The sequence below is a fragment of the Eutrigla gurnardus genome (assembly GCF_963514095.1).
Source record: "Eutrigla gurnardus genome assembly, chromosome: 6".
NCBI lineage: Eukaryota > Metazoa > Chordata > Actinopteri > Perciformes > Triglidae > Eutrigla > Eutrigla gurnardus.
The window spans coordinates 4294347-4318749 of record NC_139920.1 but is presented as its reverse complement, the minus strand read 5'-3'; the positions used below and the strand labels follow the sequence as shown (position 1 = coordinate 4318749).

Sequence of the window (24403 nt, the reverse complement as noted above, 5' to 3'; positions counted from 1 at the left end):
AACATTAGTCAAACTGGATTTGGGGCTCAAACGTGCCGGGGTATGGTACCGATTTGTGCACCCTAAGTCCTATTCTTGTGTAACAGTTGTCTGCGTTGTGTTGTTTAGTTGCAAGAAGGACCGACACTCTCTTAGCTTCAGGACCGGACTTTTATTGCCTGGACCATGATACGGAAATGACTGGTCAGCTCACGATCAAACACAGCACTTGTTCGGCACAGCATGGGCTCAATCCTCGCATACTGGCCTTATTTGTGTACATCATTAATTCAAAATAAATATATAAACAAAAACACATGTACCTGGACAATGATACGGAAATGACTGGTCAGCTCACGATCAAGCACAGCACTCGTTCGGCACAGCTTTATGGAGGAAAATTAGCAAGTTAGCTTAGCCTTCGAGCTAAGGTCGCTAGTTATAAACATTAAACAAAATAAACCCTCTGTAACACATTTAGTTACATGTAAAACTGTCACCAGCTTCCTGAACATAATATCATGATAACTGCATTATTACATTACATTGTTTACACATTTTCAGTAGGCTATAACGCTGTGCTTCATGTAACAAACCTACCATGGGCTCAATCCTTGCATACTGGCACTGTGTTTACGTCACAGCCCATATTTATGTGCTGAGGAGAGCCCTGCTAACCAGTGAGCGTCCGTGATACATGAATAAAGATAAATATGATTGGCTGTCACTGTGGAAGTGGAATCAACACCAAAACTCTGTTACACTTGCCTAAACCTATATGCCACTAACCACAACGACCTACCTGGCAAAACACTCAGAGAAGGGAAAAATAGTGCCTTCATTTAAAAAAATACATGTTTTAAATATATTTATGCAGCAAGACTTTATAATCATCGAGTGATTTATAATCATCTATTTAAGATTATATGATTGTTTTTCACAAGAAAGTAAGAAATATAAAGAGATACCACTATTATTGGTATCATTTTAATTGTAAGAGTTTCAAGCACATTTTGATGATTATAGGAGTAATTATTGCCCGTACTTGAACCCCACTAAAAGCACCTGTCACCTATTGGATCGTAAATAACCAATAATGCCGAAGGAAAAATAATGTAAAATCCCCGATACAAGCAGCAGTGCAGCAGCACAGACGTCCACACTTAAGTTAACAATGCCATTATAGTGTAGCAGAGAATGTTCATCAGCTCTGTGGTTTCCTACCGGTCACCAGACACAGACTCATTTAATCTCTCCTGTTATGTAAGCTCCAACACAGACTCGATTGTGAGTGTGTGGGAAGTTAGCTGATAAGTAGGTAGGAGCTAAGACACCACACATATACAGTATATATATATATATACAGTGTTGGGAGTAACGCGTTACAAAAGTAATGCATTACTGTAATGCATTACGTTTTGCTGTAACGCGGTAATGTAAGGCATTACAAAAGAAAAACTGGTAATATTTTACTCGGTACAAATCTCAGTAACGCGCGTTACAATGCATTTTAAACCCGAAATCAATTGACTCTACATTCGCGATCCCAGATGGGCATACGCTCCACTTTTGGAAAAGTGTGAAAGCCGGTCCGTGTAACTCTACACTATGTTAATTCATCGCTGTTGTTAGCAGGCTCCATGAGCTGGACACCGACTCACGGAGCGGCTCCCGGTCGGTCAGAGGGCAGCCGACCCCGGCAGTCACACCGAGGATCAACAGCTGAGGGGCGGCGGCGAAGAGGCGGAGGCTCCGATTCTCCCCGTCGGTTTTGGACCGCTTTTATGTCCGCGTCATAACGCTTTTGGTGCGAGTTTAAAACAGTAGGTTTATTTCAAAACGCGAGCGTCAGACGCTTATGGACAGTGTTTTAGAGCTCCCCGGCCTAAATGTCTCAGGTAGGCTTTCAGGTAATTTCGCAGCATAACACAGCGCATTCCGGGTCATTAAAAAAGACGAACGGCAAATCTGGAATGAAAAATGGCCCTGTTATTTCATCCCCGAATCCCATTCATGAACACAATATCTAATATCAGTTAACGAGTCGTTTTCCGTTTCTCGTTTTCCGTTTTTTAAATGAATAACGGGATACGAGTCATTTTCCGTTTTTCGTTCTTTTATTTTGAAGTGAAAAACATCACATCCTGCTGTGTAATGAGCTGCATTGAACACAAGAAGATCTATTGAGAACATAAAATACATATTTCCTTTTATTTTGCCGAAAAGTAATGCAAAAGTAATGTAAACGTAGTGTAATGCCTTACAATTCAAAGACAGTAATATTGTAATGTAACTAATTACTTTGAAATGACAGTAACAAGTAATAAATAATGCATTACGCTTTTGAAGTAACTTGCCCAACACTGTATATATATATATTTATATATACATATTAGGGGTGTAACAATAAATGTAGTTGTATTGTATACAGGGGTCACGGTTGGATTTGTTAGAGGCCGTCCACACGGACACCTTTTTTGTTGGTCCACACGGATCCAGCGTTTTCGGGGCCTGGAAACGCACTTTTTTGAAACCAGGTCCAAGGGTGAAAAAGAAAAAATGGCACCCCTCAGTTTCGTGTACGTTTTCATGTAGACGGCAAAAACACATGTACGCTGACGTCATCGGCCCGCTCCATGACCCTCGAGCCTGACTTCTTCCCCCACTACGTCTCATAACAACAACAACAACGGCGGCCTACGTGCTCGTGATCGTGCTGCAGCGGATATTCTGCTCGTCTGTACGACGGTGTATCAGGGCCACTGTATGAAAAAACCGGAGCAGAGAGAGGGGGGCAATATTCCGGGAAAAAAAGTCCCAGAATTGCTACTTTTTTATGATGCTAACAATCAACAAATGCATTAATTTTTTTAATTAATCCATCACAACGTGTGACAACACCTCGTTAAGGTTATAGGGTGATGGCTGTTGACGCTTATTGTTGGTTTTATTTATACGGGCCAAATTGTCATCTTATGGATATTTATTGATCGGGTGGTCGGGCAGATAGGCCGGGTAGACACACACACACACACACACACCGGAATATTCTGTTAAACATGGTGATCTCACTATATGGTGAATAGGCGACACAGCTTTTGTGAGTGAACATACAGTAGTCCAAAGTTTTTTGAGTCAGTAAGTAAGTAAGTAAGTAAGTAAATAAGTAAGTAAGTCAGTAAGTAAGTAAGTACGTAAGTAAGTAAATAAGTGAGTAAATAAGTAAGTAATTAAGTAAGTAAGTAAGTCAGTAAGTAAGTAAGTAAGTAAGTAAATAAATAAGTAAGTAAGTAGTAAGTAAGTAAATAAGTAAGTAAGTACGTAAGTAAGTAAATAAATAAGTAAGAAGTAAGTAAGTAAGAAAATAAGTAAGTAAGTAAGTCAGTAAGTAAGTAAGTAAGTAAATAAGTAAGTAAGTAAGCCAGTAAGTAGGTAAGCAAATAAGTAAGTAAGTAAGTCAGTAAGTAAGTAAGTAAGTAAGTAAGTAAATAAGTAAGTAAGTAAGTAAGTAAGTAAATAAGTAAGTAAGTAAGCCAGTAAGTAGGTAAGCAAATAAGTAAGTAAGTAAATAAGTAAGTAAGTAAATAAGTAATTAAGTAACTCAGTAAGTAAGTAAGTGAGTAAGTAAATAGGTAAGTAAGTAAGTAAGTAAGTGAATAAGTAAGTAAGAAGTAAGTAAATAGGTAAGTAAGTAAGTGAATAAGTAAGTAAGAAGTAAGTAAGTAAGTAAATAAGTAAGTAAGTCAGTAAGTAAGTAAGTAAGTAAATAAGTAAGTACGTAGTAAGTAAGTAAGTAAACAAGTAAGTAAGTCAGTAAGTAAGTAAATAAGTGAATAAGTAAGTAAGTTAATAAGTAAGTAAGTAGTAAGTAAGAAGTAAGTAAGTAAATAAGTAAGTAAGTAAGTAAGTAAGTCAGTAAGTAAGTAAGTCAGTAAATAAGTAAGTAAGTAAGTCAGTAAGTAAGTAAGTAAGTCAGTAAGTAAGTAAGTATCTGAGTGATCAAGTTGCACCATTGGTCAGGTTTCAATGGGGAGACCAGATGTAGTGGGTCTCTCTGTAGCAGGCGCCAACAGCCAGCTTGGTTGGCTGTTTGGATGGGCTGCTTGGGGGACATGCTGCTCAGACGATGTCCAGGAGAGGAGGAGATGAGGAGATGAGGAGAGGGAGATGAGACCTCTTTTCAGATTGAAATCCCAGGGGAGAGAAAGATGCTCAGTAGAAAGAAGCAGAAACCCGTAGACGCCAACGGAGGTCGTCACAGAGCACAGAGGACAGCAAGCCGGAACAAACGGTGACGTTGTGAAGACGTGTTACCAGGGCAACCGCGCTCAAAGTGTAGATCCGAAGAAGATGAAAAGCCAGTTGTTGTCACACGAGGCCGCCGTTGTACGCAGCGACATGCTTATGATGCACAGCGACTTTGCTTTGGGTTGAAGAGTCATTTAAAAATGCGAGACGAGCAAAAGTTCACCTTTCATAGTTGTTTTGGTGCGCTCCAGCTAATCGGATTTCCAACGCTTATTCAACTCGTCACACGGCCGGCGGCGCTATTGTGTTACATCATGTTCTCTCTGGTTCCACAAAGCCGGGTTGCTTCTGTAAAAGGAGACACTGTACTGGTGCTACGCCGCAAACCAAAGCTCTTCATAAACGCTGCGATCGTGGCATATTTTTGACTCTCCTTTCAGGGATTACGGTGGAATCTTCTGTGTAAAAACACATCATGTTCACACAGAAGCCTCTCCTGTTTTAATGTTGAAACACAATTCAAACTTCATCTATGAATTTTTTCATAGTCCCAACAATGCCAAGTCATGCACTTCCTGTGTACAATAGGAGAGAATAATGAACACACACGTACACACACACACACTAGTTGCCTGGGAATACAGTGGTGTTTATGCTCTTATAGGAAGTATTTCTTAAAACAAATCTGACAAGTGTGTGTGTGTGTGTGTGTGTGTGTATGGGTCCACCGTATGTATCTGTCGGTATCTACTCGTCCATGTGTTTCCATGTTTGTGTGCTGTCCGTCTACATGTGCTTGTGTCTGGATGTGTGCATGTTTGTCTGATAATGCGGTGAGAACTACAGAACAGTGAAAGAACAGAGCAGGGAGGTGCTCTGTAAAAGAATAGAAATCAATTGGTATTATTATAATGTGATACATGACTTATTTTTCGTGTATGTGTGTGTGTCCATCTGTCTGTCCATGGCTTATCCCACATACGTTTAAGAGCTCTTGACTTTATGCTCAAAGGCCTCTTGTTTTAGTGATTGGCACTTTTTGAACACACAATATAATTTAATTTAATATTTATATTAATAACATATTTATTGAATGTTTTGTCATGAGCTGTGTTTCCATTCATGTATTCCTGTGCATGAGAAAAGCTGTATGGATAACCAACGATATAAATCATAAATGATCATAGATTTAGAAATGACTCAGTTGTCAACTGTTTAATATAAATGGGATTTAAGTTTGCTCACCATTTTGTGTGAGTATAGCACCGCTGCACAAAGAACCTTTTAAGTCCTTGTATGCTTGTATGGTTCTTTCCAGGTTCTCTTCTGGTTCTTTCCCCAGTAAACTAAACTAGACTAAGGTGATGAAACATCTAAAATGGTTCCATATACAGCCATCCTTGATCATTGTGAAGACATATTTTTTATCACACAAGTCACCACAACTGTGAGTCAGGCAAGCCAAATAACTTGAATGTAACGCTTTGAAAATGTCTATATATACAAGTAAAAAGGAAATACGAGGAAACCACAACGATCTCTATGGCTCGGTGGTTCCGAGTCATTTGAACTGCTAGCTTAATGTTAGCTTAGAGGCTAAAAAAAAATGCACTCCAGTCCATCATCTGGTCTATAAAGGTCACTTCCACAGGCTGTTTTCATTTGGCAGTTCAACACGGACCTCATATAACTTCAGACACAACAGCACATAGATACTCTGAAGAGAGTAACATCCAGACTGCAAAAATAAAACTGGGTCCATGCATACAGGTTTACACAGTAGGAAATCTGTTATTTTTTTGTTCCCTTCCCCAAACAACCAAATCAAACGCTGTCTGGGTTCCTGACATCATCCAGAGATACCCGGTGGATTTCACCAAGCTGGATTCACTGGATCTAGCAAGACACACATTGGCTGGTTAACCACAGCTGGAGGAACCCAGAATAAACTATTTAGCTGTGATTTAGTATAAATAACCAGATGAAAAGGATGCTGAAATAACTTAAATGGTAAATGGTCCTCATTTATATAGCGCTTTTATCCAATATTATTGACAAAGCATGAATAAGACAATCACTGCACAGGAAGATCATTTTTGATTTTTTGTCCAACATCCACTATCCACCGAAGACACAACATAAACTGGACATGGACATACTCACACAGCCACTGAGAAAAAATAAATACATACATAGAAAAAATAAATAAAAATGTGAATAGACAGAATAAAAATTGTAAATAAAAAAAAGGAAGGGAGGGGCTACTCTGTAACTATTGTCGAAGATTTCTCATAGAATACCAAGAAGGGGCGCCATATATTGTAGATATTTTTCTCTGATCCCCGAATAGTGTGTCTAATCTTATCTAGATTCATACAGGATATCATGTCTCTGAGCCAGTGTGAGTAGGAAGGAGGTTCTGAGTCCCTCCACTTAAGTGAAATAGTTCATCAAGCTAGTAATGAGGCAAAAGCCAGAAAGTTGAGCATAGCTTTAGGTAAGTCCAAATCTGGAGAAATGCCAAAAATACCAGTCAAGGGATTCGGTTCAATTTGGTGATGAATGGTTTCTGATAATGCATGACTGATGACCAAAAGTTACTTAAAGAGGGACCAAGTCCAATACATGTGGTGAAGTGAGGCAGGTGCGCCTTTACACTTATCACATGTAGGGTCGACATCAGGATACATTCGCGCTAGTTTGGTTTTGAAAATGTGGATACAATGCACTACTTTAAATTGCAAAAGTGCATGACGAGAGGGCGCAGTCTCGGCGAGGCTTTTTGCCACGAAACTTCCGCTACGCCAAGCTGAATCTGTGATGCCTCCCCCTACTGCGCCGCCACACCCATCTTGGCCCAGGTGATCCACCAAACTGACCATGCGCAAGGCTGCGCGGGTCGAAACTTGCATTGCGCCGGCTCCACCACCCTGCGCCACCCTTCGCTGCGCCACGAAACTAGGGCCCCTTGAATGAGCATTTCTGCTCACTAAAAACACGTGATGCTCCTGAGCTTCCTACCCGTTCTTTCCTCCATAACCAGTCAGGGGTCAAACCCTTAATGGATCCTGCCTTCTTTATCAATGTAATAATCTTGTTTCTGTCATCTGACCTTAAACCCCATCCCCAACAAACAACTGCATACAAACGTATGCTGAAATCCTTCCAACGCAGCCTGGATGGGCCTTAGTCAAGATAGCTCTGATGGTCTTTCTAGTCCAGCCTGGAAGGTTCCTGTAGGAAGGACCAACCTCAATATCAACATCTTTAATCAGAACAGGAGTCTTTTCCTTCTCTAATCAATGAGAAGCTTATTTCTATTTAAATTGAGGTGGTCTTTCTTTAACACCAACACCACATAGCCTGTCTGCCCTCCCTCTCTCTCTCCTGATAGGCTGTTTGCTGCTCAGAGCGAAAAAGTGCTGGAAAAAGTGACCACAGTAACAGGAAGGCAGTGAAGTGCTCCGATCGTCTGTGTGACTGTGAAACCTGAGAGAGAGAGAGAGAGAGAGAGAGAGAGAGCTCTGGACATCTGGATCAGATGATGATGAGGGTGTTGGTGGCGATGAAGGAGCAGCAGCTGTTGACGGAGCAGAGTTGCTTCTGGATGTTGTTCTGTTCACTTCATGGAATTGCGGCTTTTGGCTTTTTCTGGAAGGGTTGATATTTATGCCTGTTTAAGTGTTGGAGCCGGGAGACGTTGAGATGAAGAGTGTCAAACATGTTATTGGTAATGTTCAAACACACACACACACACACACACACACACACACACACACACACACACACACACACACACACCAGACCTCTGTATGGGTGTCTGGGTGAATCCCTCCCCAAGAAATGAAAGTGATAAACAAGCTCTATACTTTTTTCGAAGTACGTGTTTTAATGAACTTGAAGAAAACTCGTAATCACTCAGAGTTTCACTGACAGTAAAACGACTAGTTTAGTCTGGAGACGTAACGTTATGAAACCTGAGGTTGTAGAATCAATCAAACATGAAGAGAAAAATCTCCTAGTTGATCTTGTAGATCAGATGACTTGGACTCTTCTAGTTCCTGCAGCTCTGCTGGTTCTCCTCTCAGCTGACTGTTTCACACACACACACACACACACACACACACACACACACACACACACACACACACACACACACACACACACACACACGCTGTTGCTTTACAGACCTGAATCTATACTCAGGGCTTCACTTAGAACACCTTACTGCGATGGTTCCTTTAAATGTAAATGCATAATCAGGCCAAATAATAATGGAATTAGAACTTGGAGCTTGTTGTGGTTCAGTTAAATCAAGTAAAGTAGCGTTTCTGCACTCAAGACACAAGTGTGCCTAACCCTAACCCTAGACACAAGTGTGCCTAACCCTAACCCTAGACACAAGTGTGTCTAGAGTGGCTCATAATCGTAGGGGAACTGGTTTTTGGTGCTATATGGAACCCATCATTCAAGGTGCTACACGGCACCTTTGACAGATGGTTGTATATGGAACCATTGTAGGTGGTTCATCCCCTTAGTGTAGTTTAGTTTACTGGGACAAGAACCAGAAGAGGAAATCTAAAGATCCATACAAGTGCTGAAGAAGTAGAAAGGATAGACGCTGTGGGGAGATTGAAGATCAAGGTCTTGTTCGAGGGTGTGAACAGTCTTTTATTTCTTAGATTAGTCCCCAATCACAGTCCCCTATCTCAGAACTGGTTTAAAAGATTAGGGCTGGTCCATTTTATCTCTAGGTCAACCATCTGTCTGTCCACTTGCTATTTTCAGTTTCAGTTGTGAATTAGTTCATGTCAGTCTAACAGCTGATCCTTGTAACAAAGTTCCTGTTCTGATCAATAACAGCTGACTGGTCCTCAACATGTGTTCTAGTTAATTACCAGGATGTTGATTTCTGTCAGGCTGGATGGTGGTGTAGTGGGTAGGGTCTCGGGTTTGAGTCCCGGTTCGGGTTCCTTCTGTCTGGGTTTGCATGTTCTCCCTGTGTTAGCGTGGGTTCTCTCTCTGGGTTCTCCGGGTTCCTCCCACAATCCAAAGACGTGCAGGATGGAGACCTGTCTGTCTCTACGTCTCCCTGTGATAGACTGGTTACCTGTCTGTCTCTACATGTCTCCCTGTGATAGACTGGTTACCTGTCTGTCTCTACATGTCAGTCCTGTGATAGACTGGTTACCTGTCTGTCTCTACATGTCTCCCTGTGATAGACTGGTTACCTGTCTGTCTCTACATGTCAGCCCTGTGATGGACTGGTTACCTGTCTGTCTCTACATGTCAGCCCTGTGATAGACTGGTTACCTGTCTGTCTCTACATGTCTCCCTGTGATAGACTGGTTACCTGTCTGTCTCTACATGTCAGCCCTGTGATAGACTGGTTACCTGTCTGTCTCTACATGTCAGCCCTGTGATAGACTGGTTACCTGTCTGTCTCTACATGTCAGCCCGTGATAGACTGGTTACCTGTCTGTCTCTACATGTCTCCCTGTGATAGACTGGTTACCTGTCTGTCTCTACATGTTAGCCCTATGACAGACTGGTTACCTGTCTGTCTCTACATGTCAGCCCTGTGATAGACTGGTTACCTGTCTGTCTCTACATGTCAGCCCTGTGATAGACTGGTTACCTGTCTGTCTCTACATGTCAGCCCCGTGATAGACTGGTTACCTGTCTGTCTCTACATGTCTCCCTGTGATAGACTGGTTACCTGTCTGTCTCTACATGTCAGCCCTGTGACAGACTGGTTACCTGTCTGTCTCTACATGTTGGCCCTGTGATAGACTGGTTACCTGTCCAGGTGTACCCTGCCTTCGCCCAGAGTCAGCTGGGATCGGCTCCAGCCCCCCCGCGACCCTGAATACAGGATAAGCGGTAGACGATGGATGGATGATTTCTTTCACTTGAGAAAATGAGCTCTTACTAGAAGCTCAGCTCACGTTGTTAGTACTTGTTATTATCAATGATAAAGAATATAATTATATATATATATATATATAGCTTATATAGCTTATAACAAGCGTATCCAGTTTGTACGTAAATGTATATTTGGTTCATAAAACATTTTATGCAGCTATTGATACAAATCGAATTGCACATAAGTATAATATTTAATTCATGCTCCATAAAACCAACTTATCATATCCGTTGGCTACAGATTAAATTGGATAAGGAAAAGGAATCACCGGCAGAGTGTGAGAGCATGCTGCTCGACCCTTTTAAATGTAGAGCAGATGGATGAAGGTGATAATGAAGGTCCGTATGTTGATGAAGTAGTGTTGACACCATCAATGTGTTGCCATAGGAACATGGATAAAAATACCCCTGGTCTGTCTACATGGTCCCATATTGTAAAACGTGAGATTTTCATGTCTTTTTATTATGAAGCAGATCAGTGCTATATAAATACACAAATATAGATGAATACTCAATCCATGGAGCAATACACACAACCCATATTGGGAAACGGCTTTAAGCAGCCCCGGAGTAGACCAAGAAGACACTGGGGGGACTCCCAGAATGAGCTGGAAAACGTTGCTGGGGAGAGGGGCGTCTGGACCTCCTAATACTAGATCCAGTGAATCCAGCTTGGTGAAATCCACCAAGCACCTCTGGATGATGTCATGACCTCATACAGGACAGTGTTTGGTTTCCTGGTGGATCTGGGACTTCAACATGTACAAAGCAGTAATAGTGGAGATTTCAGCCCTGATGTAGGAAACCTGGTCCCATAGAAATCTTTGACTTTCAAATCAGCACGGTTTTCGTTTTCTGTTTATTGAGTTCAATGTGAGATGCCCACAAGACAATGTGCAGACTAGTGGAATCTGTATCTGTGATGCCCTTCAGGAGACTCTATACTATAACAGAGATACATTGACATTGCCTCTATTAAAAGCCAGGCTCATACCAGCCATTGTGCTCCTTCCCCGGCAGCATACAAGCTAGCTCAGCATGTTTCAGAGCAGCGAAGGACAGTCTGTGTTAATGCATGTCTTTATTCTCAGTGACAGAGAACGTTTTGTTCACTGCACGCTGCCTTTAGAGTTTCAGGCTGCAAAGTGATCATACACACACACACACACACACACACACACACACACACACACACACACACACACACACACACACACACACACACACACACACACACACACACACACACACACAAAGCTCTGTGTGAGGATGTGTTGTTCTAGTTTCCTATATACATGAACACCAGTTAGAAGTGTGATGACATATGACTAGAGAATATTTTCGAAATGAGGGAGAATTTCCTGAAATCCCCACTATTGCTGCTTTGTACATGTTGAAGTCCCAGATCCACCAGGAAACCAAACACCGTCCTGTCTGGGTTCATGACATCATCCAGAGGTGCTCGTTGGATTTCACCAAGCTGGATTGACTGGATCTAGCAAGATCCACGTGGACTGGTTTACCACAGCTTGATTAACCCAGAATAAACTATTTAGCTGTGATTTAATATCAATAACCAGATGAAAATGAGGCTAAAATAACTCCATAATGATGGTGATCAGTAAAAAGTGTGAAGTCATGCTTTGTTCGGTCTGTCTGCAAGACCACAAGATAACTACTTTTAAAATGCTTGTTTTCTGAATGGAGTCTGGTTGATGGGTGCTAGACTATGCTAACATTGTAGCTGTTCCATCAACACTCCAAATAAGGTCATCTAGACATTAATACAGCAGAGACCTTGTTGTTTGGACCACAGACAGTCTCTGGTCTCTCCACATATTCTGGTCTGGTCTCTGGACTAATGTGAGCTACTATCTAGACCTCTGGGGGACCACAGACTCAGGAGACAATATTTAGTTCCTCCATTTAGGATTCAATGATATCAGGAGTCACATGAATTGCTTTATCGAGTTGAAACATTTAATGTAAGACAAATACACCTCATTCAAATTGATGGATGTTTTCCTGTGTCCAGCTGTATCTGACGAGTGTGTCTCTCTTTACAGACGAGATCATGCAGCAGGAGATCAGGCCGCTGCTGGCCGTGGACATTATAGAACAGCTTCATCGGCAGTTTGCCTTGCTCTCAGGTACGTACACTAACATGACTCACTGTGGAGATTTAAGTGCAGGGCTGGGCAACATTATTACCACCATATATATATATATACACACACATTGGTCCATATTTTACATATTTTACACACTTTTCTTAGAGTGAAGTTGATCGTGGGAAATTTCCATTATCGTGATAATCATAAATATTGACTTAAAAAATCTGTCTAACTTGCTCAAAATAGAGTCTTAAAATGCATTCATACAGGGAACCTTATGAATGATGATGATCTTATTTAAGATTATTTTGATTGTTTTTCAATGACTTCACTAAAAACGTGTTCCTTCACAGAATGTAAAGTGCTATCAGTATGTTTTGTCTGTACATCTGATAACTGATCATATTGTGTAATATAGTGCCTCATTGTGGTTCTTCAGGGATGCTTCTCATTCCTCCTCTGTAACAAGTGTTTTCTCAGATCCCTCCCAGGCACTACTTGCATTCAGAGTTACATAAGTTCAACACTGCAGCTTTTATTGCTTCACCACACGTCTGGGTCTCTGACTGCCTCCTCAGCAGCCTGTGGGTTGGTGCTCTGGCTCTTTTTCTTTATGGGATTGTGTCACATGTGAACTGGAAGCATATGAACTCACTCACTCATACCCACTGGAAGATGTTGAAAGATCACTGAACAGTCTTGTAGCTGTCAGAACAAATCAAGAGACTTCCTTTTATTACAACATTGCACTTCACATATGTTGTAAATAATTAGTAAAATGCCACGCATCATAAGTTTGGTCTCTCCACAAGCAACACAAGGTTCAAATAGAGGATCTTTAACTCAACGGTGCCATCTTGTGGCAGGTTTATGTATGGACATTTATGTGTTTTTAAGACTTTCCATGACTAAGTGACTGTATTTAACTTCTGCCTCTTCAAGGGGAACACCACCTCAATGAAGAAGTCCCATGTGGTATTTCCACGGCCTCGGGACATTTAATATCTGTGAACACGAGCTGCTCTCTCAAACCAGAGAACACGACTCAGACTGCAGCTGCTCCGTCGATGGAGATCATTACACCCAAATGAGCTTTATTCCCTTTATTATAGTATAGTATATATTTTATTTACTTCGAGCTGGCCCCTGGGTGCTCTCACTGTCACGTCACAGTTCATTCCCTGATGACATCATACATTTGAGTTTTAGCACTCTGGGATTTGGGAGAGAGTTGTTCATGTTTACTCCTATTTTTTGTATAATTTGTCATTTCTACATTTTGAAAATAGTTGCAGTTCCCTGTTGATTTGTTCCTTCTCCCTGGTGTTAATGTTGTTTCTGAAGTAGAGGTCAGGCCAAGGACCACGCTGTTACATATCGTATACAATTGTGTTGCTTATTGAACCGGGCCAATAATCATAGACGGATTACCGCATGGGCAAAGTGGGCGTGTGCCCAGGGCCCCAGAGCCAATAGGGGCCCTTGGCCTTCAGAGTTGTTGTTTTTTTTTTTTTTGGTACAATTTAAAAAATATATTGGAATGGCTGTGGTTTTTGGTTTTGTGTGGTCGTAGCTGTGGCTCTTAACTGATGTTCATTCATGTTGCCTTTATTACTTTCACGATTTGTTTTAGGTGGTTATATTTTAATTAAGGTGTGTTTTACTCCATAATACTACCATGGCTGGCTATTTGAGCTTGCTGTCTCTCCCATAATATGTATATTGTCCTGTACATGGCAGGTGCCAAACAAAACAGACAGTAATTTTGTGGTTGTTGTGGTGTTGCGGTGTTGCGGTGTTGTTATGTGCGTAATGGGAAGAGCGCCTTTGCGCGCGTACTATTTGCATGTGTAGGCAGGGGCCCGTGGCGAGTTTGTGTCCAGGGCCCGTGGTCATGATAATCCGTCTATGCCAATAATAATGTGTAGTGCAGCCTATTGTGCCATGTAAGACAGTACTCTGTAATGATCATGTATACAATGCCAAGCCATTAAAATAATAATTGTTGACGGATTCATATATTTATAGAATTCTAAATTGGCATTTCACAATTTCAACATAACATTTAACAAATAGTTTATATTTCATGTATTTGCTTATTATATGTTGCAGGCCTATTCATGTTAATGTGTATTTTTGGACATATTTTGTCAGTGAGTCTGTAAGCTTGGGATAAAATAGTTTCGGGGACCCCCTGCAATAACTCTGCAGACATGTATCCACAATTCTAGTTTGAGTCAATCTCATAGATTAGAATCCAATTTATAGTTGAATAGTAAATGTTGTGTGTGGTGTTGTTGTGTTGCAGGAGGGCGAGGGAAAGATGGCGCCCCCATCATCATTTTCCCAGAGTTCTCAGGCTTCAGCGAAGTGCCCGAGGAAGACTTCCTCAATGTTGTTACCTACCTGACCAGCATACCCAGGTACACACACACTCTCATACTCCTACAACTTCACTTTCATCGTGGTCATTCTCAGTAAATATCAGACTCCAAATCTACAAGTTATTCATGAACCAAAAAAGGCATTGTTTTGCTTACTGGACACAAATGTTAGACCTTGTACGTTGAACCTCTCAGACACCACCGTGACACATTGGGATGTAATGCTCTGTAACGGTTGGACATGGCAGCTAGCCGTGGATGTATTGATTTCTATTCCATTCATGGGGCCACAAAGCCAGTTGAGATCAGTGTTTACTCCAACGACCAGATCAACCAGATGCTGCGTTTGAATGTTTTCAGCCGATTGAAGGGGCCTCGAGGGGACGTGCAGTTATCAGCCTCATGGCTGTGGGTTGGAAGGGGCCTGTTACCCCTACTAGTACGTTCAGAAGGCCAATATCATCCACTCACATGGTTGATTATTGGCACAAATACATGAAGAGGACTTCGACCTCTAGTGGCCGTAGTATTTATGACAGGAGCAAAGGAGGAAGTCATGTGGTGTGGAAGAAAGAGTCTCCATGAGGTCTAAGAAGCACAGCAGGCTGCCGTTAGTGGAACTTGACCTTGTTGTACATAGTTAACTCAAACCAAGTAACATAACAAACATCCTTATTTCCCCCTCGCTACGTGGTCGGTGCAGTGTGGCTCCATGTGAATGGCAGAGATAACGGTATCACCCATTCAGTGGGCTGATGACGTTCTAGGGTGAACCCAGATGACCCGCTGCCTCCATTAACCTCCTGCTTCTCGGCTCTCTGTGCAATGTGAAGGGTTTCTCTGCTGAAATACCTGACCCACAGTCATGAATTCCCTGTGTGATGCTGCAATTAAGCACAACCATTTAGAAATACTCAACATTTAAACACAAATCTGAAATAATGAGAGGCTCATCACTTTTCTGTAAATCGTTATTATGGTGAAATGACGTGTGTGTCAGCTGAGTACTGCCCGTTCAGGATCACAGGGCAAGGTAAAGCAGATTTAGAGCGTTTGATTGGCAGGCTTACAACCCGTCTTACTTCCTGTCTCCAGCCTGGACGCTGCCAGTATCGGCTTCATCATCATCATCGACCGGCGGAAGGACAAATGGAGCGCAGTGAAGGCCTCTCTCTCCAGGATCGCTGTAAGTTCTCCACGTTAGCATTCACATCATCAGATAAATCCCTCACACTTCTTCTTTATTGTGGGCCACTTCTGATGTTATTGAGTTGTGTCCTCTTCTCTGCTTAATTGATTCTTGTAAAGCTACACTGAGAGAGCTGGTTGTGTGTATCAGTTGAATGCACAGACTACAGATGAAGTCTATAGAAAAGGACTATTGGTTTGGACATCAGGCAAAGGCATGTTAATGTGCTTTGTTTCGTAGCCAGAGCTTAAAGGTTCTCTTTAGATTCATTGTTCTAACACTGCTACTTTTTTCCTAACGAGAAAGCCGTCAATGAATCACAATCAGAAATCACAATGTTTGAATCCCTCAGGAAAATGTACCTCTCCATAAGAGTTAGAAGAAAGAGTATGTACTCATAAATAAAGAACCTATTAACATCATAATGTGACCAGACCTGAGTAGTCAAATAAGTATAAAAGTATAAAATATCAATAATGATACCAAATAAGTTATGTATGTACAATGTATGCATTTAGAAAGCAACACTATATGTTGTATTTGCTGTTGTGGTAGAAGTAGTCTGCAGTACTGAGGTACTAGGATCTTAAGAAGCACATAGGTATTATTGCACAAAATAAAGTTATATACTGTAACATATATTGCACATTTGTGTGGAAGCATTTCTTCTGAATGGTTTCTACTCCTCTAGTGATGTGATGCTTCTTCTTATATGGGCTCTTTTCTACTGCATTGTAGGTTTTGTGCTGTTCTGCTAACAAACATCGTCACATACCACAGCCAGGTCTTCAATAGGAGTCACTGTGTTGGATCACATGCAAGGCTGTGGCTCGTTCAGTTTCTCTGCTATTTAACGACAAACAAAAAGCAACATGGTTTTACAATGTGGATGGAGTTTTTAACGTCTGGTTCACTACATGGAGCTCACACACATGTTGAGCTCCACCGTCACTGTGTCACATTTTACAGAATGGACTGCTGAAATCATTTGGTCCTTTTATGGTTTGACAGCAGCAGCATATATGAATATGTATTACACATGTCTGTGTGTCATTGTGGTCCCAGCACTTACTTACTGGAGCGTCCATTAGCCCAGTTTGATTCCAGACATCAGACCTTTCTTGCATGCAGGTGACAACCTCTGATTCTGAGAAGGCAACGATCTAGTCCCTTAAACTGTCATTCTCTCTGCTTGCCACCAGGAGGCGACTCCTCTCTAATTGTATAGAAGTCTATGAGTAAATGAGCCTACTTCTCTCTGGATTCATTATGTCAGTAAACATTGTAAACATGGGTATATGGTCTCAGTCTCTAGTTTCAATTCTTCTTCAGTCAAACAGACCAGAAAGCAGGGGATGCTTAAAGGTGGTATCAGCAATTCTGGTTGCCCTCACTTCCATTGCGAGATCCAAAACAAACAGAGCCAGCTAGCCCCTCCCTCCCGTGTTTTGAAAATGATCATGGACACGCATTTTCATGAACGTGCCACCCACCCCTTGTCTGTGATTGGTTGGAACACTGTTTATTTTGCTTTTGAGGTGTTGGTAGTACCATTTGTTTTTGTGTGCGATCTCGGAGCCTAGGCTGCCTAGAGAGACGCGTTTTTTTGACGGCCTGCTTATGGGGCGGGCAGCTAGCGGATCGTGAGGTAAAAACAGATGAATGTGATCATTTATGTTTCGGCCCAGAATTGCTGATACAACCTTTAAGGGGCACCCGCCGCTCCTCCTCAGTCCAAATATGGTCACTTCCTTCCCTGCTTGTAAACATTCCTAGATGGCCATGACTAAAATCCAAGACGGCGATGGGCAAAATGACAAGCTACAGGCTTTTAAAATTGTAGTCTACCAACCAATGGGTGACATCACAATGAATTCTTCATCTGCCCCATAAAGGCCAAAACACCACTTGAATTCATGTGTGGTTTTGTTCTAGGGGGCGTTTCCAGGAAACCTGCAGCTGGTGTTGGTGCTGAAGCCCTCCAAGTTCTTCCAGAGGGCTATAGCCGACTTTGGGATCAAGCTGCACAAAGATGACTTTAAAATGAAGGTACCGGTAAGCATGTTTCAGTACCAACCAAACACTATCAGCAGCAATCATGGGGGAACAATTATGTCTTTCTTTGCTGGAACAAGGGTGAGGCTTTTAACTGAATGTATGAATAATAAATGGTATCAGAAAAACAATATCTTCATACAAGTCAACTCAAACATTCACATAATGATGCACACCCTGCACTGAAATCTTATGCTCAGTACAGTGTAGTTTTTTTTCAGGAATACCATGTGCACACTGTACAGCTGCAGGGTTTATCATTATTCGAAATATCATTTTCTTGAGATGTTCTCAGAAGCTGTTCAATCCCAGGTCCAACCCTCAAATGATCTACAATCTTTAGAAGTCTACATTCTGATATATCAGCTGCATGTAAATCAATTGCATAAAAACAAATAACACTTCAAAATACAACTGTATGCATACATATTCCTCTCTCATGTCTGCACAAAATGCCTTAAATTCCCACGTGGGTGGGTTACTGAGGGGCCGCTTCCAGGAAACCTGCAGCTGACGTCACGACGACTACATCCACTTGTCATATACATTCTATGGTTTACATAAAAATAATCACCATCATTCAAAAAACAGGGCTGCACGGAGGTGTAGTGGGTAGCACTGTCCCCTCACAGCAAAAGGGTCGCGGGTTTGATTCCTGGGTCGGGCCCGGGTTCCTTCTGTGTGGAGTTTGCATGTTCTCCCCGTGTAAGCGTGGGTTCTCTCCAGGTTCTCCGGCTTCCTCCCACAGTCCAAAGACATGCAGGATGGGGATAGGTTCATTGATGACTCTAAAATTGCCCGTAGGTGTGAATGTGAGTGTAAATGGTTGTTTGTCTCTACGTGTCAGCCCTGTGATAGACTGGCGACCCTGAATACAGGATAAGCGGTAGACGATGGATGGATGGATGGATGGATTCAAAAAACAATATAATAATGATAACATAGTAATAATAATACTCCACAGATTATGACGGTGTATTCGGGCCACTGTAGAAAAAAAAAATGGAGCAGAGAGAGGGGGGCAATATTTAGAGAAAAAAGTTGCAAACTCTGAATATTGCCCTCTCTCGCCATTGTATACACCATCGTAATAGAGTACATTACAAAAATCCGTCTATTGTGCGGTGCCTTTTTCCGTTTTTGCATATGAAAATATATTGGGATGCTACTTTGTGGTTGTGGACATTTAAATACATTTCGGATCTGATCTTTCGATAGCAGGTTGAGAAACAGTAATCAGGTAGCCTTGGTTATTGTTCATTTTACAACCAGATGAGATGTGATCACACACGAATATGTATTCTCATTGTGGCATCTATACCAATGAGACAGAATGAGGATTCACGAGAGATTCATCTAAAACTAACGGTAGCTTAAATGACCACAATCTAAAGGCTGCACGTCTCTGTTCCACCTACAGTTAAACCAAAATCAGGTTACGCACAGTTAGGTTATGTGTGGGCAGGAAATTAAGCACAGAAACCACACCGCTTATGTGCACACAAAGTGGGTCAAATTCATTTCTCCACAGGATGCAAAACTCTTCTACTCTTTGACTTTCACTAGAGGTTTTTTTAAAGTTTAAGTTATGTACAGTGACAGTTAACTGCAGATGGTCATTGTGTGGATTGAGACAAATACATTCATGCATCATTATGCAGGTAAAACAGCATTGAATTAGATGTCAACTCTGCTGCTGCATCCAAGATAAGAAGACGTTTCCTCTGATGAAAACTCTCAGCAGGACTCCCAAACTATGTGTGATGAAGAGGGCATTTCATATTTAGTTTCTCTGTTTAATTGTTCAGTTATCCTATGTTTAAATTTGAATTCCCTACATGAAAGTTTGATGGTGTTTCAAAGCCATCTCCACTCTGCCAACAACAACATGGTGCGGGAGGAATGCTTATCTTATCTATCATGTTGTTGTTTCATACAATGAGTCCAAAAATATAGACTCAAATAAATGGGAGGATGGATGGATGGATGGATGGATGGATGAATGGATGGTGGATGGATGGATGGATGGATGGATAGATGGATGGATGGATGGATGGTGGATAGATGGATGGATGAATGGATGGTGGATAGATGGATGGATGAATGGATGGATGGATGGATGGATGTATAGATGACGGATGGATGATGGCTGGATAGATGGATGGATGTATAGATGATGGATGGATGATGGATGGATGGATGGTGGATAGATGGATGGATGGATGGATGGATGGATGAATGGATGGATGGATGGATGTATAGATGATGGATGGATGGATGGTGGATAGATGGATGGATGGATGGATGGGTGGATGAATGGATGGATGGATGTATAGATGATGGATGGATGGATGGATGGTGGATGGATGGATGGATGGATGGATGGATGGGTGGATGAATGGATGGATGGATGTATAGATGATGGATGGATGGATGGTGGATGGATGGATGGATGGATGGATGAATGGATGGATGGATGGATGGTGGATAGATGATGGATGGATGATGGATGGATGGTGGATAGATGGATGGATGGATGTATAGATGATGGATGGATGTATAGATGATGGATGGATGGATGAATGGATGATGGATGGATGGATGGTGGATAGATGGATGGATGGGTGGATGGATGAATGGATGGATGGATGGATGGATGTATAGATGATGGATGGATGTATAGATGATGGATGGATGGATAGATGATGGATGTATAGATGATGGATGGATGGATGGTGGATAGATGATGGATGGTGGATAGATGGATGGGTGGATGGATGAATGGATGGATGTATAGATGATGGATGGATGATGGATGGATGTATAGATGATGGATGGATGTATAGATGATGGATGGATGGATGGTGGATAGATGGATGGGTGGATGGATGAATGGATGGATGTATAGATGATGAATGGATGGATGTATAGATGATGGATGGATGATGGATGGATGTATAGATGATGGATGGATGGATGGTGGATAGATGGATGGATTTGGTTAAACCCTCCCTTCCCTCCAGTTCCTATCTCAGGCTTTCTGTTATGGCTTCACTGTTCCACAATGCTGGTCATGATGAAGAGCTTGGATGTGTTTTACAGATTGTGATGCTGAACTCACTGTCGGACCTGCACAGCTACGTGGATAAAGGTCAGCTGACCCGGGAGCTCGGAGGCAGCCTGGAGTACTGTCACAGTCAGTGGATCCACCACCGGACTGTGAGTGAACATAAGCTACACCTTCATTTTAACACCAGTAACACGAGGGTCACCTGTGGATCTTCTCCTCTCTAGGCCATAGAGAACTTTGCCATGACGGTGAAAACCACAGCCCAGATGTTACAGAAGTTTGGGACGGACCTGGCCGAGACGGAGCTGCCCAACGACGTCCAGTGCACCAAAGACCTGCTCACGGCACACACTGACAAGCACAACAACCTCAAGGTGAAGCATCACATTCACACTCGTTTGGCAGAGTCGGGTTGGAATCGAGCCAAGCTTTTTGCAAAAATGTTGCTGTTGTACGTTGAATCTCAATGTTTAAGAACCAAAAATAGTGTGTGTTACACACGTTCAGGTTCAGTAAAAGATCCTGTTTTGGGTTAACACAAGTATGTTACTTTTGGTTACACACAAATACTGGCCTCCTGGGTGAAAGTCCCATGTTTGATCCATCCACAGGCCCGACCTTCTCCCTATGTAGACCTACACAGACTTTAATAAAACATATTTGAGAATCCAGTTTCATTGTTAATCATCAGCTGTCCTATTATATCTCAGTGAAAGTGAAAGTGAAAGTGACAGTCAGGTTCACTGAGCTCTGCCTTTCTCATGAATTCTCCTCGGTGACCTCATGACCTTTTTCCCTTGGGGGGAAGGAAACGACATCGGGACTTTCCGACTGCTGGTGTAAATGTAAAGGCTCAATAAACAGTCCTCTTCCAGATAGCTGACACAGATTGTATCTTCCAGTAATTGTTGTAAATAGGACCTCACACACACACACACACACACACACACACACACACACACACACACACACACTTGTTGGCTGTTTTACAGATGACATTAATCCTAATTCCGTGTGTCTCTGAACCAGGATGAACTGAAGCTGGCTCTGAAGCAGGGCACCACCTTGTTAGGTTGCATCAAGGAGCAGGCAGCCAAGTCAGAGAACCACACACTCAACCCAGACGAGATGGAGAACCAAACCACTGTGGAGAGGTGACCACACCGCTTCTCCGTGACATGATGTCAGTTCTACTACAGTGACCCTGATTGTGTCTGTAATGGCGGTCCTGTGCTGTGTTTCAGACTCTTGGCCCAGCTGGATGAGACTGAGAACGCCTTTGAACAGTTCTGGTGCAAACACCATCTGAAACTGGAGCAGTGCCTGCAGCTCCGCCACTTTGAGCAGGACTTCAGAGAGGTACATCTGTAGCTCTGATTGGCTCTCTGGCTGCCTCTGGCCTTTGGATCTCGCATGTGTCTCCACTTCATACAGCTTATGAAGTGATTACTTGAAAACCAACATTTATCCTCATGCTTCACTTTCAAAAAGTTGCTCTGGTGTCTGTAGAGGGCAGAAATGTCTGTCAAATTCAAAAACCTGCCATAAAATTATGAAACAGTAGTATTTTCCACCTCTTTTTGAAGTACCGTATATTGATTCCTTTTCGGAAGTGTAACCTGTTAAATACCAGTTTGTTCACATAATGCCACCATTATTTTGAGTCAGGAAGTCTCCTCTCGAAGACGTTGTCTCACGTCCTTGTTTATGATATGATAAGTGGTAACATTATGATGTTCTCTGTCTTTTCTTGGTTTCTCCAGGTCAAGGTGTCTCTAGACGGTTTGATGGACAGCCTAATGAGCCTATCAGATATTGGGGATTGTGTGGCCAGAGTCGAACACCTGCTGAAGGAACTGAAAACACTGGAGGAGAAGGCTCTGGTCAGTCTCTCTCTCTCTCTCTCTCTCTCTCTCTCTCTCTCTCTCACACACACACACACACACACACATGCATATACATGCACACACACATACAAGCACACACACATGCATACACACACACACACACACACGCACACACGCATACACACACACACACACGCACACATACATGCACACACACACACACATACACACATGCATATACACACACACACACACACACACATATACATGCACACACACATACAAGCACACACACATGCATACACACACACACACGCATACACACACACACACGCACGCATACATGCACACACACACACACACACACATGCATATACACACACACACACATACATGCACACACACACACACACACATTTGCATACACACACATGCATATACACACACACATGCATACACACACACACACACACACTCATATACATGCACACACACATACAAGCACACACACACATGCATACACACACACGCACACATACACGCACGCACACACACACACATGCATACACACATGCATACACGCACACACAAACAGACACACATACATGCACACACACACACATACATACACACACACACACAGACACACATACATACACACACACACGCACACACACACGCACGCACACACACACATACATGCACACACACACACATACATGCACACACACACACACACACATACATGCACACACACACACACACACACACACACACACACACACACATACATGCACACCCACACACACACACATACATGCACACATACACACACACACACACGCACACACACACAGACACACATACATACACACACACACACACACACACACACACACACACACACACACACACACACACACACACACACACACACAATAAATAATTCATAAACAGTAACTATGACCCTCATCAAAAGTATTATTAACAAGCCGACCTGATGTTTTATTACCCGTTATCAATGATTTGTTCTAAATATATCTTCATTACCCTCCATTGATAAATGATTAACATTTGTAATAAGCAGCTTTAATGACTTGATATCAGTGAAACCTTTGATCCTTTATTAATATTTTTTTCTGTTTGTGGACAAAATCCATGTGAAAGTAAGTAAGTAAATGTTCACATGGAATTAAGTCTTTATAGAAATATAAACAAATTAAATTACAAACATATTAATTATACAGTATTAGTTGATAAGTCAAATATTTGAAACAATAATATCACAGTTTATTAAAGAAGGCCCTTGTTACAACTTCTTAAGCCTTTGTAAAGGGCTTTTAGACTTTTGAGAATGCTAAAATCAGCTGTTAGAAAATAGCCAATGGCGTTGCTTCTGTGTTGCTCCTCAGCTTCATTGGCTGCCATTCGCCCAAATAAGGATTTTCTGGTTCTAGCAACAAACAACATGGCAGCAAACAATAAAGCCATGTTCCACTTGGAGTAACGTGTGCTGATATTTCCATGTTGGAAGCAGCATTGACTTCATGGCGGTCCGTTATTATGAAATATTAAACTCACATACTGAACTT

General features: G+C 42.0%; 2 protein-coding genes across 4 annotated transcripts in view; one reads left to right on the top strand and one right to left on the bottom strand.

Moving 5' to 3' along the window:
• mcf2l2 (MCF.2 cell line derived transforming sequence-like 2) overlaps positions 1 to 24403 on the top strand; it is a 143665-nt gene that overhangs the window by 21755 nt on the left and 97507 nt on the right. For 2 of the 3 annotated variants that reach the window (XM_084011542.1, XM_084011543.1), the window contains exons 2-10: positions 12219 to 12302; positions 14575 to 14689; positions 15746 to 15836; positions 17775 to 17894; positions 20997 to 21113; positions 21189 to 21338; positions 21994 to 22118; positions 22209 to 22323; positions 22728 to 22847. In XM_084011542.1, the coding sequence (XP_083867668.1) occupies positions 12219 to 12302; positions 14575 to 14689; positions 15746 to 15836; positions 17775 to 17894; positions 20997 to 21113; positions 21189 to 21338; positions 21994 to 22118; positions 22209 to 22323; positions 22728 to 22847 (1037 nt within the window). The remainder of the gene's footprint in view (positions 1 to 12218; positions 12303 to 14574; positions 14690 to 15745; positions 15837 to 17774; positions 17895 to 20996; positions 21114 to 21188; positions 21339 to 21993; positions 22119 to 22208; positions 22324 to 22727; positions 22848 to 24403) is intronic. The other variant, XM_084011544.1, reaches the window with a different exon arrangement.
• The window catches only part of rfc4 (replication factor C (activator 1) 4), a 95247-nt gene that overhangs the window by 33977 nt on the left and 36867 nt on the right, over positions 1 to 24403 (bottom strand). The gene's annotated exons all lie outside the window — the stretch shown is intronic.